The sequence below is a fragment of the Nyctibius grandis genome, chromosome 1 (assembly GCF_013368605.1).
Source record: "Nyctibius grandis isolate bNycGra1 chromosome 1, bNycGra1.pri, whole genome shotgun sequence".
NCBI classification, from domain to species: domain Eukaryota; kingdom Metazoa; phylum Chordata; class Aves; order Nyctibiiformes; family Nyctibiidae; genus Nyctibius; species Nyctibius grandis.
The window spans coordinates 29,217,309-29,234,781 of NC_090658.1; the positions used below are offsets into that span (position 1 = coordinate 29,217,309).

A 17,473-nucleotide genomic window follows, 5' to 3' on the forward strand; every position below is an offset into this window, starting at 1 on the left:
ATTTATAAGAATTACACTGAAATGAGTTTTAACATTAATGGTACGGAACATGAGAAAACAGATTTTGTGGAAACCGCTTTAAACATAAATGCAAAAGAATACCTCGCTCCTTCAATGTCACCTTCATTGCAATAAGCAGCAATCAACCTTTGGTATGTAACCTACAGAAAACAAAAAGGGGAAGTTCATTATTTCCATCCAATACATGGATACTACTATTAAGAATGGAGATATCATAAAAGGGTACCTACTCGATTTGGCTGCACATTAGCTTCCTCCATTCTGGCCAAGAATTCTGTCGGAGAAAATTTATGCTCATTCTGAAGGTAGACTTTAAGTAAAGCATTATAATGGCTTGTATCATACACAGCACCTAAGGAAATATTCCAACCACAGTCAGTGAATGTAGATTCTCTAAATTCAACATGATTTTATAGCTTTCTCAGGTAATTAATTTCATATCAATTTTATTCTGTATGAACTTTATGTATAATCAGACTGCTTCCTTTTATCCACCTTTGAAATATCAGATATCTATTCAACAGCACACATCTGTTTATAAAAGGCTAAAAAGTAACAAGAGCACAGTAACATCAATGCTCGTGTACATGCTATTCCACAGGCTCTACAGCTGTATTTATTTTACAGATTCAGCAATATTAGTATCAAGAAGCGGTTAATCTATGCAACATCTATAGATAAATGACAAATTTAAAATTAAAAAATCATCTGATAAAATAGCTGGTAGCACTAAGGAATACTCAGCCCACCACATATCAAGGTAACATCTAATGGAAAAGTAAAATACATTCTTACAATAATCAAAATCAAGCTGAAGTCCAATTTAAGCATCTTACAAAAAAAATTCTTTAGATTTATTATTAACACCCCTAGATGTCAGTATAACTCCCACAATAGGAAATAGGTCTCACCTGAATAATAAAACCTAGTGTTTACTCAGTAATGAGTATTTCCTGCTATAACCTAACATTTAAACACTATTAAAATACATTCAGTCTTCTGTTACAAAAGAAAGTAATTAAAGCACATAGCTGTTCTTGCAAGGGGGACTAACACCACCAACCTACCCAGTTCTTTCATCTTGTCCCATATCATATGGGCTAGTTCTGTTCTTTCAGGTGACAATACCTCTGGTAAAAGAGCACCACAACTTCGCAACAAAAGCAAGGTCTGGTTACTCCCTGGACCCCCTGAAAGTGGAACACAACCACAGATTTCTTTATAAATAATTTATGCATTTAATATTAGAAAAAAGATTCAAGACTGACCCACCGAAATATTTAAGCATTTTTTATAGAACAGCATCTTCTCCAAGATTGAAGATTTTTACTGAACAGGATACTCTAATGATTAAACAATGACACTATAATGTACTATCAAGAAAAAGATTCACGACAAAACATGCCGTTTAATACAATAATGATCTCAGGTGAGCAGAAATTTTAAAAAGTACAATACAAAATACTGAACTCAGATGATCTAGTAGTTTAAATTTCCCAATCCAAGATCCATACATAATTTCATCCTAACAGGGACATAACTTCCTGGTAAATTTCTAAAATGGCAAAATACTTCATACCAATTCTATACTATTCCAACTGACTTTTGCACTAGCCCCAGGATGTCGAAAAAGTAACTATAAACTCATCTTTCTTGGACTTCCCTACTACTCACTCCTGAGGCAAAGTAAGGCAGAGCTGCAGAGTCTATCACAGATTACCCAATAAGATGGTGACATAAAATTTTTTTCAATCACATCTTTTATGCAAACCCAGCAATATTTAATAAAAAGAAGAGTTCCTTTAGAAAGCAGCATACTGTAAACAAAAAAAAAAGAAGTAAAAAACCATTATCTATCCCTTTCCTATCAGAGAAAGGTATACTTCAGAAGTAATTTCATCTAACAAGATAAATGCTCACATACAACATAAATGACGAAAAAAATCTTTAAGGTTTTCTATCTCAGAGACATATATGCAGACTTGAAAGATTCAGATTTCCAAAATGACTTGAAGTCTAAAGCATCACTAATGCTTTGTATGTTACTTCCAAGTAACGCCAAAGTTGTCTACAGCCCAGCACAGAGGCAGGAGCTGTTGCCAATAAATCTATCTCCAGCTGCTGCTGACTACTGTAAGTGTAATTTTTAATTATAAGGAGCTGTAGAAACAGCTATACAGCTATAATGGCAAAATAAAGTCAAAAAAACCTGAACAGCAGAAAGCTATATATCATCTAGAATTAGATCTTCAGGTACTGAAAAGGACCAGCAAATCTAGGATACCATATAACTATTGTAAACTATGTTTCACGAGTGCAATCTACAGCAAAAGTTATTCATACAGAGTAAACTCATCTGGGAAGAAACACAGAGAGTAGTGGGAAAAAACTAAGCAATAATGAGAAAAGAAGAAAAATAAGTTAAAATATTGAGCGGGGGCAGGTACAAATTACAAATGGGGATTTGAACTTTTGAAGACATACCGGAGTGGTGGTCACCTCCACATTTCCCTGTATAGTTCCATTTTAAAACAAATGGACTCTTAAGGACAGCATGGTTTATTACAGACATTTAAAAAATATACTGTGTAAAACAGATATGATCCCTGTTCAGAGTTCACAGTACACTTATACGAGGAAGGTGTAACATTACCAAAAAAAAAATCCACAATAAGCAAGACAATATGATAAGATTTCTTAAAAATACATTGAATTTTGACAAGACTTATAATTTCCCAAAGACAAAAAAACCTGAAAAGTAAATATGTGCATTCAAAGCAAAATAACATCTTTAAAGAATTTAAAGTCTTTTTGACTTTAAATTATAGGAACATCACTACCGTTTGGCATTATGTTCATATGCATCATCAACATATGCAGCAGATTAAACAACATTCAAAGACAAAATATAAATCAGAACTCCTTCAATTAATGTCCTTGGTTTGATGAATCGTTATATGGCAGTTTTAAATTTAGCTTTTATTTTGTTGTAACTGGAAGCAACTTACCTGTTTTGCATATTTCATGGAAGACTTTTAGCAGAAGGGATTTAGGGATGCGGCCAGTTTTTCTGACAGAGTTATCCAGTTTATTTAATGCCCAGTCAAATGGCCAGGTCCGTCTGTTTTGAATTTCTGAAATTGGTTCTTCTTTCATGCTTCCCTCCTGTTGAGGTGCAACCGTAAGGAATCTTGTTTGGTACATAAAGTTTCTGATTAAATAAAAATCAACAAAAACAAACAAAAAAAAAAATAGAGATTACACTTCTGTGAGTCATTTTGCAACTGTACTAGTGACACAATGTCAAAAAGATAATGCACTTCTTGCTGATGAGTAGTTTCTCAAAAACATTCCATACTGATATAAACAAATGCAGGTGATTCATTTCATTATCTTTCTACTTAAAAAGATATAGTCACGTATATTTTTTCACAGTGACAACTTTTTCTCTCAGGTTTTCAGTTGGATTCACCTCATGAGTTAAATAGTTCAAATACTACTCCTACAAAAATAAAAATTTTGAAATTATCCAAGTGCTGTAAAAGTCTACTGTCCCATTACGGCTTCTCACAAAAGCTCTCACGTGCTGTTGAAAAAAATCATTCAAAGACCAGTCACAGACATCTCTTCCAGAACACACCAAATCAAGGCAGCAAAACACACCTTCCTTTTCAATTAAAACACACCAAAACTAATGCAGAGGCCAGTATTTTAGACAACAATGGCTTAAAGAACAACAGGATCATTCCCCATTCTGCAGAATTTACATTAATGAGCATGAAGCAGCCATCCTGCAATGTAAACCAAACGTCAACCCTGGATTTGTTTAAATATTTGTTTTCTCAAAATGAGGTGTGACAACAAGAAGAAACATAATGAGAAAGTGTTCTTATTTCAAGCAAAACAGTAAGAGCTTGCCAATTTCTTTTTTAAAAAAAGAACAAGTTGACACACGTAAGAATAACAGAAGAGTATTCGTGCAATAGCAGAATTGTGAACAGCCTGTGCAGGTAAAATTACACATAAGCGTTTTTGGAAGTCTGTTCTCAATTGCCCTTAAAACTGCATAAAATAAACCAGACTATTCTCCTCCAGAATCCTATACAAAGGAAGTAATACATGCTGGATGGCAAAAAAGAAGATGCAGCAACTTCTGAAATTGCCCTCCCTCATCTCTGGCTCTCTACCCAGCTCTTCAGCTAAACTTCTGTAAGGTCCCTAGCTTAAAAAGCACTAGTTGTTGTATTCCCTGCTGCTACAGATGCTCCAGGAGTTCTATGTAGTAATGGCTGCACATTTGGTTGAAATGGCAGACTACAAGTGAGGAGTGCTGGCATTCTCTAAAAAACGATTTCCCACACCTGGAGCTTTGTCACAGGTATATCTGCTGGCTGGTTTCTCACCAACTGGTGCTAGTTTAAGGCCCTAGGAGAGGAAGTCCAGTGGAGGAGAAGCAGTTTGCTGGCAATTCAGTGTTCCAGCAGCATTGGCAGCAAGCTGCTAAACAGCAGAAAAATCATCAGTGGGGTGGCATATCAGTGTGGTGGAAAAAAAACAGAATGGTGGTTTACCATCTGATTGCCTCTTGTGAGTATGAAGTAGTCCAGAGACCACCTTTTTCCATGCTGTTTGAAATCCTGACTTGATAACTGAGCAGGTCGTAAGTTCTAGGAGTAAAATTCTTTAAATAAAAGCAGCCTGAAGCAAATCTCTTTCCTAATGGAGCTGTGAAAAGAGTTTAGTAGAAGATCTGTTTGATTTTTTAAGGCACTAAAAAAAATCCTTTAGTAAGAGGAACATCACTACCATTTGGCATTATCTTTTTCAAGCAGGCAGATTTTACATTGCCCAGTCTCCTCGAGTTTCCTCCTGAAGAGGAGGGCAGCAAATTATCTGCATTTTATCTGAGTAGGGAAAGGACAAGGAAAAAAAGAATTGGGAAAGTGAAAAAAGACTGCCAAAAAGGAGAGATCCTCACCTTCAGTCTCAGTTCTATCTCCTTCTAGATGCAAGTTCCCACTGATGCCTTTGGACTAGCTCTCATTTTATTCAGATTCCTTTGTGAACTCATCTAACTCACTAACCTGGCACAATACAAAATCAGCCACTTCTACAAAAAAACAATTACTGTTCCATCAGGTTAGAGTGGACGATGAGCTCACGATGTCCAACAAACACCAGAATGAATCAGAAAAAAAGACATGGAGCAGGAATAGGTGGCTAAAATCAGAGGAACTGGGAAGAACAAGGAGAAACTGAAATACCACTTTTGGTGGTAAGCAGCTCGTTAGATTAACGCTATCAAACTTTTTTTTTATTACTAGTAATGCCATCTCTCACTAGAGGTATTTCCAAGGGTGCCATTTTCCCTGATTCTTTCTTTCCTTACTTCCTTTTCCTCTTCTCCTTCTACCTTATCATATAACCAGAGATGGGGTACTTTCCCTAAAACAGAAATCATTAGACTAATTAGAGTAAAATCCAGTAGTACAAGGTAAGAATAACAGTAAGATACTAAACCTTAAGTCCTCTTGGATGTTAACAACTTAAACAAACTCTTTAATAACACAATAGCAATACTCAACTATGAGCTAGCCAGTGGATAGCTGTAAGAATGAAACTGTAATGATTGCAAGTTCTTTATCTATTTTTTCTTAAAGATATAGCTAAAAAGAAAATTGTATCATCCACTCTTTTATAACCTTTTAAAAAACTACTTGAAAGCTTTTCAGAATACTTCAAGTCAGCTTGGAAAAAATACTTTGGAAGCAAGAAGCAACACAGGACTTAGTGTCTTTGTAACACAGAAATTTATACTTTGATTTCCATTAACAATCAAAGCACAAATGGGCAAAACTCCTGTGCTTCAGATTAAAAATTAAATGACTTCTTCTATAAAAATCTGCTATTGTTTTGTAGTATTTTGTGAATTATTGAATTACATCTTATGCCACATAGCACACTTGTAACCATTAACTAATATTCTGCACTGTTTTAAGAAAGCCATCCTTGTAAGATTTTCCATGTGTTAAAAGTCCCAAACATTTTAAAGCACTTCCGTAGCTCCATCAGATTAAGTATGAAGATAAAAACAGTATGTGCATGCTCAAAATATGCTGGTTAACAGCATGAGAGGACTCAAGTTTCATCTGTTACTAAACTCTCCCTGCTTAGCGTTTAGCATGATGCTGTTTAAAACGTGTTTAGAATATTATACTATGTGAAGTGCTGTGCTTGCACACTGTAAAATATTCCACTCTTACAAGAAGTGTTATTTTTATACACTAACTTAACCTTCTGAAAGATCAGAAGAATTGGGCATTTCTATTTACACACACACCCCACCCCCCTGATATTATCAAATATTGTACTGGTGTTCCTGTTAATTTATACTGATTAAAGACATTTTAAGGAATGGCAACATGAGAGTCTGAGTTTTGATTTTAGACAGACAGAGGAAAACAGTATTAGAGTATAAAACAACCTGAGGAACTCTTAAACTTCCACTGGCATCCACCTAAATTACCATTATCAATCTGAAATATAATGTCTAGCGTAAGACTTGGGTGTACCTTATCATCTGTAGGCTTTCAGCATTTGAATGAATTACACTTTTAGCACAATTTAAGGCACTGTGTAATGCTAAGCCAATCCCATAGTAAGAATTTGCCAAAAATAACTGTGGCTTCAAAAGCTGGATGAAGCTGCAGGCATCTACTGTCTTGAATTTGGTTCTTAGCACCACAAATCAACTAAGAACACAAAACTTGGAGAATATGGAAAAAAAATGCTAAGAGCTCACTACTCCTTCAGAGGACAGCTTCCAAAAAAATGCAAACTTAAAAAATTAAGGGACACAGTATCAGGTTTGATTTCAGGCAACCAAGTGAAGGACAGAAGAATGCAGTAGACTACACACTTAGCGAAAATTGATACTAATGGCAAAACCTCCCCATGAAACAGAAAAAGACGCTAACAAAATGAAGATCGGTTATCCATGCATCAGGAATCTTCAACAACCTTGTGCAATTCTTCTTCAATTCTTAGAAGTTAAGGAAGAACACACGATTAAGGGGAATAAAAAAAAAGCAAGGATAAAAATCAAGAAGGCCACCTTAACCATTTCAGTCAGGAAGTCACATAGAAAGGCAGCAAGAAAGGCTGCTAAATATAAGACAGACAATTTTGGAAAATACACATACCTCTTAAAATGGAAAAAAATTACAGATTGTACACTGTTTAGCTTTCAAAAAATGTTAATTGCAACCATACTAAGTAAATTTTAACCATTTTACCATGACTAAATTTTAACAAGGAGATGGGGGTGTAGGTGAGAATAGGGAAGAATGAGCTAAGTAATTTCTGGAAACATTAAGATATGTTATATTTAAGACACATTAATGGACCTTACTCAATCTCCAACCCTTTGGAATTACCTTCAAAAAATCATGAAAGTTTCGGGAAAAACAGAAGGATAATCAATAAAAAATATGGATTGATGTACAGGCTTTTGGCACCATGTTACCTGACAACCTTAATGGTTGGACTTGATGATCTTAAAGGTCCTTTCCAACCAAAATGATTCTATGATTCTATGATCCTAATCTCATAAGCAAAACCAGGAGATATAATGTACTTTTAGTTACAAAAACATGGGTGCAGTAGTTACTTATAAAAAAAAAATAATGTGCTGCTCAGGGTTTGTTGCAAAATTGGGAATATATTTTGTAGGATTCTAAATTAAGTTATCTCCTGACCCAACTGGGAAGACTGGTACAACCCATGTCCACTCAGTAATTTCATTAACAATGTGGATGACCGAAAAATTAATGAACTCAGAAAACTTGTAGATGACACCATAATGGTGGCAAACTCCTAGAAGCAGAGCCTCAGATTTCAGTCATCTTGATTACTTGATGTAATGGTCTGAAATCAACAAAAAGGAAATTCAATACAGACCAAAGTAAGTTGTACATTTTGGACAAAACACAAATGCAGAAATGTAAGATGGTGCACAGTTGGCTAGACAACAGTACAACTGAAAAAGTACTGAAAATGAGCCACTGCTAAACAAGAAACATAACACAGCAAATAAGGAAGCTTCAATTCCTCAACTCCTAAGAAAAGCTACATAGATAAAACACAAAGAGAAGTATTCTGCTTGTCATGGTGTGCTTACTCACAAAAAAAAAAGTTTAAAAGACTCAAAAGACTCATCTATCCCATCCCACTCTCCAAGTAGAGAAGCAACTGTACCTAATCCATCACACTGGTAATATTAATTGTAATGAAATATTAGAACAGGATACAATCAAACTTTCTCATTTGGAAGCTTATAAAGTAAGATTAGGAAGGGAAAAAAAAAAATCTATCATGCATGACCTCAGCATTTCTGATCCTGCCTCACTGCTAGATGTCAGATTATAGAGTCTTATGATGTAACCATATTTTTTCAATTATTTTAGTTAACTTTGTTCAGAATTAAATGCTATACTACACAGCAAAATGCATGATACTTCTCCAAGGGCTGCAATGAGTGCCAAGTATTTACTTTCATCAATTACCCTTAAATGGCATTATAAGTTTTTCTCCATGTGAAACACTGTATTTGCAAGCACATGATGCTTCACAATAAACTTCAGATCTGTTTGAATTAGCAACCTGAGTCTTCCCCAACATGTGTAACTTCTCTTTACTATGCTTCAGAACTGTGTTTCTTTGTACCTACCCAGAGAAGCTGAAAAGGATCTATTAAGCCCTATAAAGTAATCTCTTTCCTACTCCCACAACCACAAGATTAGAAGTAGCGTTCTGATATTTGAGCCTTTACATAATTGTACCTTTACACCATTTTCAGCTTGTCTCTACAATTGTGAGGATTAAAACTATAGACCTTGGCTGCACAGGAAAGGTTAACCAATTATACATTTGTAATCCCAATGTACAACCACCTGCTATTTAGCAGTAACTTTTCACCTCCAATTTAGCTTACAACATTTGGAAAGTAGTCAGAGATAAACTCGTAAAAAAACTTCTGCCAAGATGAAGCGTGCATGGGGAAATGTATACCAAGTCAACCTGTAAAATTCTTCTGTGTTTGCAAGGGTTTAGTGAGAATCCCAGTACCTTACTCATGTACTTACATGTTTTCCGTATTTCTGGAGCAGACTAAAGGCAGTACCTTCAATTTCCTAAAGAAACATATCTTACACAGCAGCCTGAGAAAAAAATGTCCCATCTTTCCCAAAACTCAAAAAGTAGGTGGTTCCAGTGCTCTCCCTGGCAGCAGCAGCAAGTTTACTTTCTGTAAACTTGACCAATTCCAAACATTCAAAAAAAGAATTACAAAGCCACCACACGGATATTTGCCTCCCTTTATCAAAGCCAGAATAAGGTAGTTGCTATGATTTTTCTAAGAAAAGTACTGAATATTTTGTTCCTTCTAAACTAAATAGGTGAAAGGTCTATGAAATAGTTTTCAAAATACAAGCCATACTCAAAAGTAGAATAATGGTAAACTTAAGAGTTAAAATTCATTACTGTACAGAAAAGCACTACAGACTTAATATTAGTTAAATTCACTAAATATAGACTAAATATACCACCTGAGATCCCAGCATGATTCACATGACAGCTAAACAGTATTTCCCCTGACTTAGCTATGGTCACCTACAAAAAAAGGCCACAATGTTCAGGCCACCATATCCTTTTTTCAATGAGATACAGCAGGATCCTGCAAGAGGCAAAACTTTGTTGTTTCATGTAGACCAAGAAACCTGAAGTTTCTTGAAGAATATCTAAAAACTTTGCCTAAGTGATTCGCAAGAAGCAAAGCAGAAAAACTTTGCTTTGTGCCATTTCTTAGGAAGTCTCTAGACATTTTATGTCCATCAGGAAAACACATACAACTACAACAACAGTGCAGCTTGTGAAACTACTACGACAGAGCACTGCTTCAGCATTGCCAAAAGCAAGTCTACTGAATGCCTCCTCTGCATTTAAAGCCCATTAATTCTATCATTTTGCTAATGTAAAGTAATTAAGCACTCAATTCTACATTTTTGTCCACTGGTGATGGATTGCTGCGCATGACAGTGAATAGCCAAAAGCAACTTGTTTGCAGCTAATTTAAAAAAAAAAGTACCACGCATTAAACTATGAATCATTTCAGTTTTAAACTTACGGCTTACCCAAAGCTCAAATCAAATCCCCACCTCAGATCTGAAACAAGATTCCTTAAAAGGTGTTCTCCCTCCCATCTCACCAACATGCTTCAATCTTCTACAAACACACCACAACGTACCAAAATGCAACAGTCTTTACAAGGACAAGTTGAAAAGCATTGCACATGGTACCCTCTTACCAAATTCCTCAGCAATCACTCCTCTGAACAGAACACAGCTCTTGCAAAAAGCAGAAAGTTTCACTACAGCACAATGTGCTGTTTGGGGAGATGCTCTTTGCTCTGCAGCCCCGAAAACCAACATTTAAACTCACAGACAAGAATCTCAAACTGAAGAAGTAACAACAAAGCCAAAGATGCCTTGCAAGGCTTGCATGCAGAGATTCCACTTGATTTTTCCTCCTTAGCTGTACTTTCGTGATATATGCCTTAGGAGCCTAATTGTTCTCCTTTCCTCCAAGGACATACAGGGTGTCAACTTCAGGATGAGCATCCTAGCACTTGCACATCTAAAAGTGCCGTTTAGCAATACAGTTGCATTGATCTATTATCACACAATCATCACGCAGCGTTCCCTCTCCTCCTTTTGCCCATGGTCCCACCCTTCTAGACTTCATCAGAACCTTAACTGATCCAATAAAACCTGTTGATCTATCAGGAAACATTTTCCTTGCAGTCCAGCAAATGAAATCAGCCCAGTAATAGGTCCAAGGAAACCTCTGATTTAGAGCAGGACAAGCTGGCCAGCAATGGGAGGGTGGTCAGTGTGGGAAGAATGGAGCCAATACCCTCTTTCTCAACACTAACTTTCCCACAGCAGCAAGTTGTAACACCAACCCATAACATAATCACCTAGAGTATGTAGAATAAAGTTCCCAAAAGATATTCTGATGTTAATTCAAAATCTACTCTGAACACATGTCAACTGAGAGGTTTGTTACAGCATTCTTGACAGTCAGCTACTAGCACCAAATTTAAGCATCTCTTCCCTTAGTGAAGCTTCTATGAACAAAGTTCCAGTAAATAATTTGTACCACATAAATCAGCACAGTGCTAAAGTTTGCTGTTGTAGATCTGAAGTTTGTTGTATTGGTCTGTCATAGCTTGCTTATCTTGTTATAATTGCATGGCATAAGAGTGATGACATACAGCTCAGTGTATTTCACATTTCATACTAAAGGTAGACAAGTGAAACAGTAAATTTGCCTTAGGTCTGATCTGAGGCTTTTGCTATGAAATGCTCCTCCACCACCCAATGCAATTGGATCTCCATCTACTGTCCTAATCCATTTTCAGAAGAAGTTTAGATTAAATCAACACAAAATTAAACGGGAACCACTCCCACAGTATATTCCATTGGCTCAACTATGGTGCAGAGCAACAGGAACCATCGGTCATTGCGGGGAGACCACCTTAATCTAGCATATCCACTCTGTCCAACTGTTGTCAAAGTCATCAGTCCACCATAGATGCAGACGCACTTCAAAGTACTGACACATAATTTGAAGCCTTATTTGCATGAAAAGCCGCTCGTCTGTCCAGTTATATCGTACTGGCAGAAAAGCAACATATCCTGAGAGTCTCTAAAATCACACAGGTGTAACAAAGAGTCCAACCATCATTTGTGTACCCTACAGTTTGCCAATGGTAGTCAGGACTTTCCTGGAAAAATCAGAGCAATATGCTGCTCTGATAAAATCTCGGCTTGAATGTGAATGGTTACTGTTTCACATCTCTCAAGAAATGAACAGATTTGCAACTTTTCTGTAACTGTTAACGTGATGAAAAGTCTCAAACCTGCCTCTGAACTGACTTTATTATGTTCAATGCTAAAGCAACTGTACCAAGCTCGTATAAATATACAGTCATTTACCCTGTTCTCTTGCGAAATGCTGGATTATTCCTTGTTACTTATTTACTCTTAAAACTGTGGGGGGTTTCCCCGACTATTCCAATCAGAGGTTTACCAGTATTCTCTGGAATTCACTGCAGCGGACTGCATTTCACTCTCGAAATACCATCTCGAGACCTGAACAGAGAGTACAGCAAGTTTAAAAGTTATCCATATGTCATTCTAGCTCTTCAAAGGAGGTCCATTTCCAGAAATTAAGACTTAAGTAGAAAAAAAACCCAACAATGAATAGTTACTTCAGGTAAAAAATGAAATGAGATTATAAGCTTATATGTGCAATTTCAGTTCATAAACGTTACCTTTGCTTTACACTTTGGTCCTAGAGCATTACTTGTGCACTAGGACACCTAAACCCATACAGTAAAGTGACAGTAAGATAAAGTTTTTAGGTGAAAAATTATCTTAGGAATGAAATTACTGGACAGAATTTCTGCACAAATTTAGGTGTGCTGCTCAGTCTTACTCCAGCATAACTCAGTTTAGACCAAAATCTAAAAGCTATGAAATAAATACCACTGCTTCCTGTGAATGTGTTCTCTACCAAGCACCCTTCTCACATAGTTAACTAAATCTATTCTGAGAATTAAAGAGTTTTCAGTACGATCACTAAACTATCCCACATATGACCCCATTTATACTTGAAAATATAGAAGAGTATAATTTGGTGCAAGAAAAAAGTATCGGAGGTGGGGGACGGCGGGTACGACGACACATGACACGACAACCAAAAAACTAAAACCCAGCTGTTAGAGCCAAATTATCGCCGCATAAAACAGTTTTCAAGTTCTTTCCAGAAACACAGTTCTAGGGAAAAAAACCACTGTTAGTCCTTCATCAAGTCATATGTGAATTTCAGTGAATATTACTTCTTGCAACAAACTTGCAATTTAAGAAATTAAGCTTCCAGTTAAGGGAAACAAATTTGCTTAATTACCAGAAAGTAGAAAAGTTTATTCATGATTTGCAGCTAACTAAATGTGCCAACCACACAGCAGATGTCTTCCCAGTTCCTGGTCCTTCCTGCACTGGTCTACTCCATCCTTCACACCAACTTTAGCATTTAACAACCTGTTACACTTTAACCACTAAAACCAGCAAAACACTATACTCTTTTTTAAGTAAGATTTCAGTCAGGCTACCAAATAAAATCATCTCACAATAAGTTTGATAAGCACTAAAGCTACTGCAGGTAGCAACAGCTTCCTTATTTTGGTGGTGAGACTTCCCTCTAGGAGTTCTCTACTGCTCACTCTTGTCTGTTCCCATCCCTTCTCCTGAACCAGCTCTGGAACTCACCAAGTCCTCTGCTGAACATACTTATCTATCTAGAATGGCAGAAAACTGTTCTGGTATTCTAGCAGGAATTAAGTTACATTGACTGAGAGGGACCACCAGAGCTATAACAAGGCACAAGCAAGACTGGACAGAAGAACTTTCTCCCTTTGGTAGCACTAAATTGTTACGTCAGCTCATAAAACTCAGTGTGCATGTTTGTCCTGGTTTGGCCTAAACCAGGCCAATTTTCCTTTCAGTGATTTTTACTTTCAGCTAAGTCTCCTCTAAGTAACTGCAATTTCTGAAACTAACTGCATGTTTTGCAGACAGTGTCTGCTTCCAGGACTGATAACGCTCGAAGTTTGTAGTTATCACTGAGGCACCGGTAGGGATGTTGTGCAGAAAGGCTCTTGCTGTACTTGTTCTTAGAGAAACCAAGGTCACTGCTGAATTCCTCACTGCTTACGAGTGAAGAGCTGAAGGGGGGTCGCAGCTGCAGGGGGGAGCGGACAGGGCAGGTGACCCAAAATTGACCAACGAGGGTATTCCATCCCATACACGTCATTCTCGGTATAAAGCGGGGGGATCACGAGGGTCTCGCTCTCTTTTTTCTGCTATGGCCGGTGTCCAAGGAGGACTCCGTCTGTTTTCCTGCTGCCCCCGATCCCGATCCGTGCGTTCCTGAATCCAGCTCTCGACCGTCGCTAGGCCCAGGCTGGGCCTTCCCGGAGCCTGCCCTGCAGTGCCAGTGGTGACGTGGCTGACTTCAGGGGAGCTCGATCTTGGTTTTGTATATATATTTGTATATATTTGTATATATTTGATTGTTTCTATTATTATTATTATACTCTTTTTCATTATTATAGTTTATTAAAACTTTTAACTTTCCAACCCGGAAGTCTCTCTCCCTTTTCCCTTTACCTTTGGGGGGAAGGGGGTGGGGGGGATAACAGAGAGCATCTGCCACAGGTTTAATAGCCGGCCCAGCTTTTAAACTGTGACAATGTTTAATGCTTTTATATTCTCAGATTTTATGCAAAAATTTATCTATAGCATCATTGATACATTTAATGAGATTAATTTCAAGCTCAGACACTAATATTAATTAAATGTATATGCTAATACGTTTTTTCAGATAACGCTGGGTTCCCATCTTCAGAGCTAACGGCAACATTAGCTGCTATCTGAATAGTGTGTAAGGTGACACTACTACACACCAGAAGCATCATATCCCCTTCCCACCCACCCGCACTGGATCTTCAGTAAGTTTTACAAACACTGGAAGAAATACAGCAAATATTCATACCCTTGGAGGAAATGGATCTAAAGTTCTATTTAGCCAGGCATTTATATTTACAAATCCTGTATAATTATTTTACTTTTTTAATTTTATACAAATTTTTAGTTAACAACTGTAGTTATAATCACAGCAAGTCATTTGACATAAATGAAAGCTAACCATCTCAAACCCTTCCCAACTCCCTCTTTTAAGACTTAGAAACTGGACATGGTGGAAACCAAACATCTAACCCCATCAAGGCTCAGAAGCCATAAATAAACCTTTCTCTCATTCACAGGCAGTCTGAGAACTTGGTGACCATTAACCCCTAATGTGAAAAAAGTTTGCACAAATCTTCATGTAGTTGTAACAGCATACTCGCTACATGAAATACAAAAAATAAACACCAAACTCTTTGACATAGCTATCCTCTGCACAAGGTGCTTCCTTCTTAGGACAAGTAATTAAGGAAAAAATTATGGAAGCAAGTTGCTTGCCTATATAACAGAATGCAAACATCACCCTCATGATTTATTAAAAAAAGTGCATGCAAAAAACGCTGAAATATCGGATGTTTCCTACAAACATGGATTCTGACAGGTTTGTTCATGTATTCAGGGCTGAGCCTTTTGCACTTCTACATCCAAGAGGTATATGCTCAAGACAAAAAACATCCCAAATGTGGAGCTGCAGTGTAGCACCACTGGAGAGAAAGCTTAGCTCTCCCAGCACCAACATTTTTTTTATTTAAAATAAAAAAAATAAAATGTACTCGTGTTAAGGAAAGATTGTGTCTCCAAACTTCCTGCAGGGCATCAGCCACGTATTAGCGTGGTCAGTGTGGTCACAGCGACAGGCATGCACGCAGGTGAGGTGAGTTTTCCAGCCTACCTGTGTGACGGAAGAGAGGGAACTATAGCAAAGGAATTAAGATATTCTTCCAGGTAACAGACACATCATAGTCTGACAGGCACAGGGAGGAAGCCCAAATTGCAACTGTGCAGTTACCCACAGTCAATCCCTGCTGATCTCAGCGTGCTCCCTGCTCTCCTCCCCCTCTGCACAGCTTGCCCCGCTACAGCAGCATCCTCCGGAGGGCAGTGTCCCGGGCCCTTCGCTCTGCACAGAGAGGAGAGCGCTTCGCTTTCGTTTGAGCCCAACGAGACACCGCTACGAAGCGGCGCTACGGCAGGAGCGGCCCGCCCCGGCCTGTGGAAGGGAGGGAAGCGGGGCTCCCCCGCGGCCTTTGACCCTGATCCAGCCCCGCCGCGCACACGCAGCCGGAGGCGGCCGGGCCGGGCCGCAGGGCTCCCGCCGGCAGCGCCGGGGGGCGGCGCGCAAAGGGCCAGCAGCCGCGGGCGCGCGCGGCGGGCAGGCCGGCACTGCCCTTGGGCACGAGGCCCGCCGCCTCAGCCGGCCCCGCCGCGCTCCCCGCCGCCTCAGCGGCCTGCCGGCCCACAGGCGGGCGCCGGGCAGCCGCGCGGCGCAGGGTCTCACCTGGCGGGGGCCGGCGAGCGGAGGAGGGGCAGGAGGCGCGGGCAGAGCGCCCGCAGGCGCCCAGCGGAGCTCAGAAGCGCAGCCATGACCGCCGCGCGCGCCGGACGCGGGTGAGCACGTGAGCCGGGCGCCGCGCTAGTACGCACGCGCACCAGGGGGCGAGGGGGCAGAGGGCGCCGGCGCTCCGCCTCCGCTCGCCCACGTGACGGGAGGAAACCATTCCCTTGGGGGGGCAGCCGGCCCCGCTCTCGGAATGGGCCCGCTTAGGCACCGGAGCGCTTTCAATTCTACCCGTGCTACTGATGGGACATTCCACGCAAGGTCGCGGCGCGGCCCCATCCCCGGTTGGGTCGATCGGCAAACCAACCCGGAGTTACTGCAGCGGAAGGCAGTCGGGAGGGTGCTGATAGCTGTTAGAGGGAAAAAAGCGCGGGCTCGGCGTGTCTCGCCGCGCTCCCGGAGGCGGGAGGGAGCACCGGGAGGCACGGGCTTTCCCGGCGGGGTCTCCCGGAGAGTTGGGCGCCGCTTTGCGCGCCTTCCGTGTATGTTCTGGCGGTAGCTATCGTTGGTCCGGATAGCACCCGCGGGTGGGTGGTGCCCGCCCGTCCTTGCCTGAGGAAGGAAGTCACGTGGGCCATGGGGCGCGCGCGGCGCCGTCCCCGTCGCGTGCGGCGGGGCGCGGGGCGCCGGCGCTCTTGGCTGCCGTGGCGGGCCGTCAGCGGGGCGCGCGCAGGCGGGCGGCAGGGCCCCGTCCCGTCCCGGGCGCTGAGGGGCGGCCGTGGCGCCCTGCAGCCCCGCGGGGCTGACCGGGGAGGGGAGGGGACGGGAGGGCGGCTCGCGGCGGGTTCCCGCTCGCTCGGGGCTTGAGGCGGGACGGAGGTGCCGCTCCCCGACTGCGGGTTTTTTTCAGGCAGCGCTAAAAACCGCGGCGGGTGGCGTGCGAGGGCGGAAGAAATCCCTCGGGCTGTTCTTGTCGATAACGAAACTCCGTCTGGGCCGTGACGCGAGTGGGTGCGTGCGCGTTGCTGTGGGACAGCGCTGGTTGGGCTGGGCGAGCCGCTGGCGGCGGTCAGCCTTGGCAGGGCTGCGGGGGCCTCTGAGGGGCCGTCATCCCCTGGTTCCCTTCCCTCTGGGAGCAAAACGGGAGTGAGGGGCCGGGGGAAGAAACTTAATTAAAATTTTTTTAACGGTAAATCCCTACCTGGGCTTGTTTGTATTTATTAAGATGCTGTCTGTGTTGATGTTTCATTTTGGCATGCAAGCTAAAGCTGGTTCCTATGACATAAACCACTAAATTAGATAGGTA

The 17,473-nt window shown here is 40.6% G+C and overlaps 1 protein-coding gene across 1 annotated transcript in view; it reads right to left on the minus strand.

Moving 5' to 3' along the window:
• LRPPRC (leucine rich pentatricopeptide repeat containing) overlaps positions 1-16,290 on the minus strand; it is a 93,763-nt gene extending 77,473 nt beyond the window's left edge. Inside the window, exons 1-5 of the mRNA XM_068416903.1 lie at positions 16,168-16,290; positions 3,030-3,232; positions 1,089-1,211; positions 252-373; positions 103-161 (exon numbers count right to left, since the gene is read on the minus strand). Coding sequence (XP_068273004.1) covers positions 103-161; positions 252-373; positions 1,089-1,211; positions 3,030-3,232; positions 16,168-16,253 — 593 coding nt within the window. The 5' untranslated portion in view covers positions 16,254-16,290. The remainder of the gene's footprint in view (positions 1-102; positions 162-251; positions 374-1,088; positions 1,212-3,029; positions 3,233-16,167) is intronic.
• Between the last annotated feature and the right edge of the window lie 1,183 nt (positions 16,291-17,473).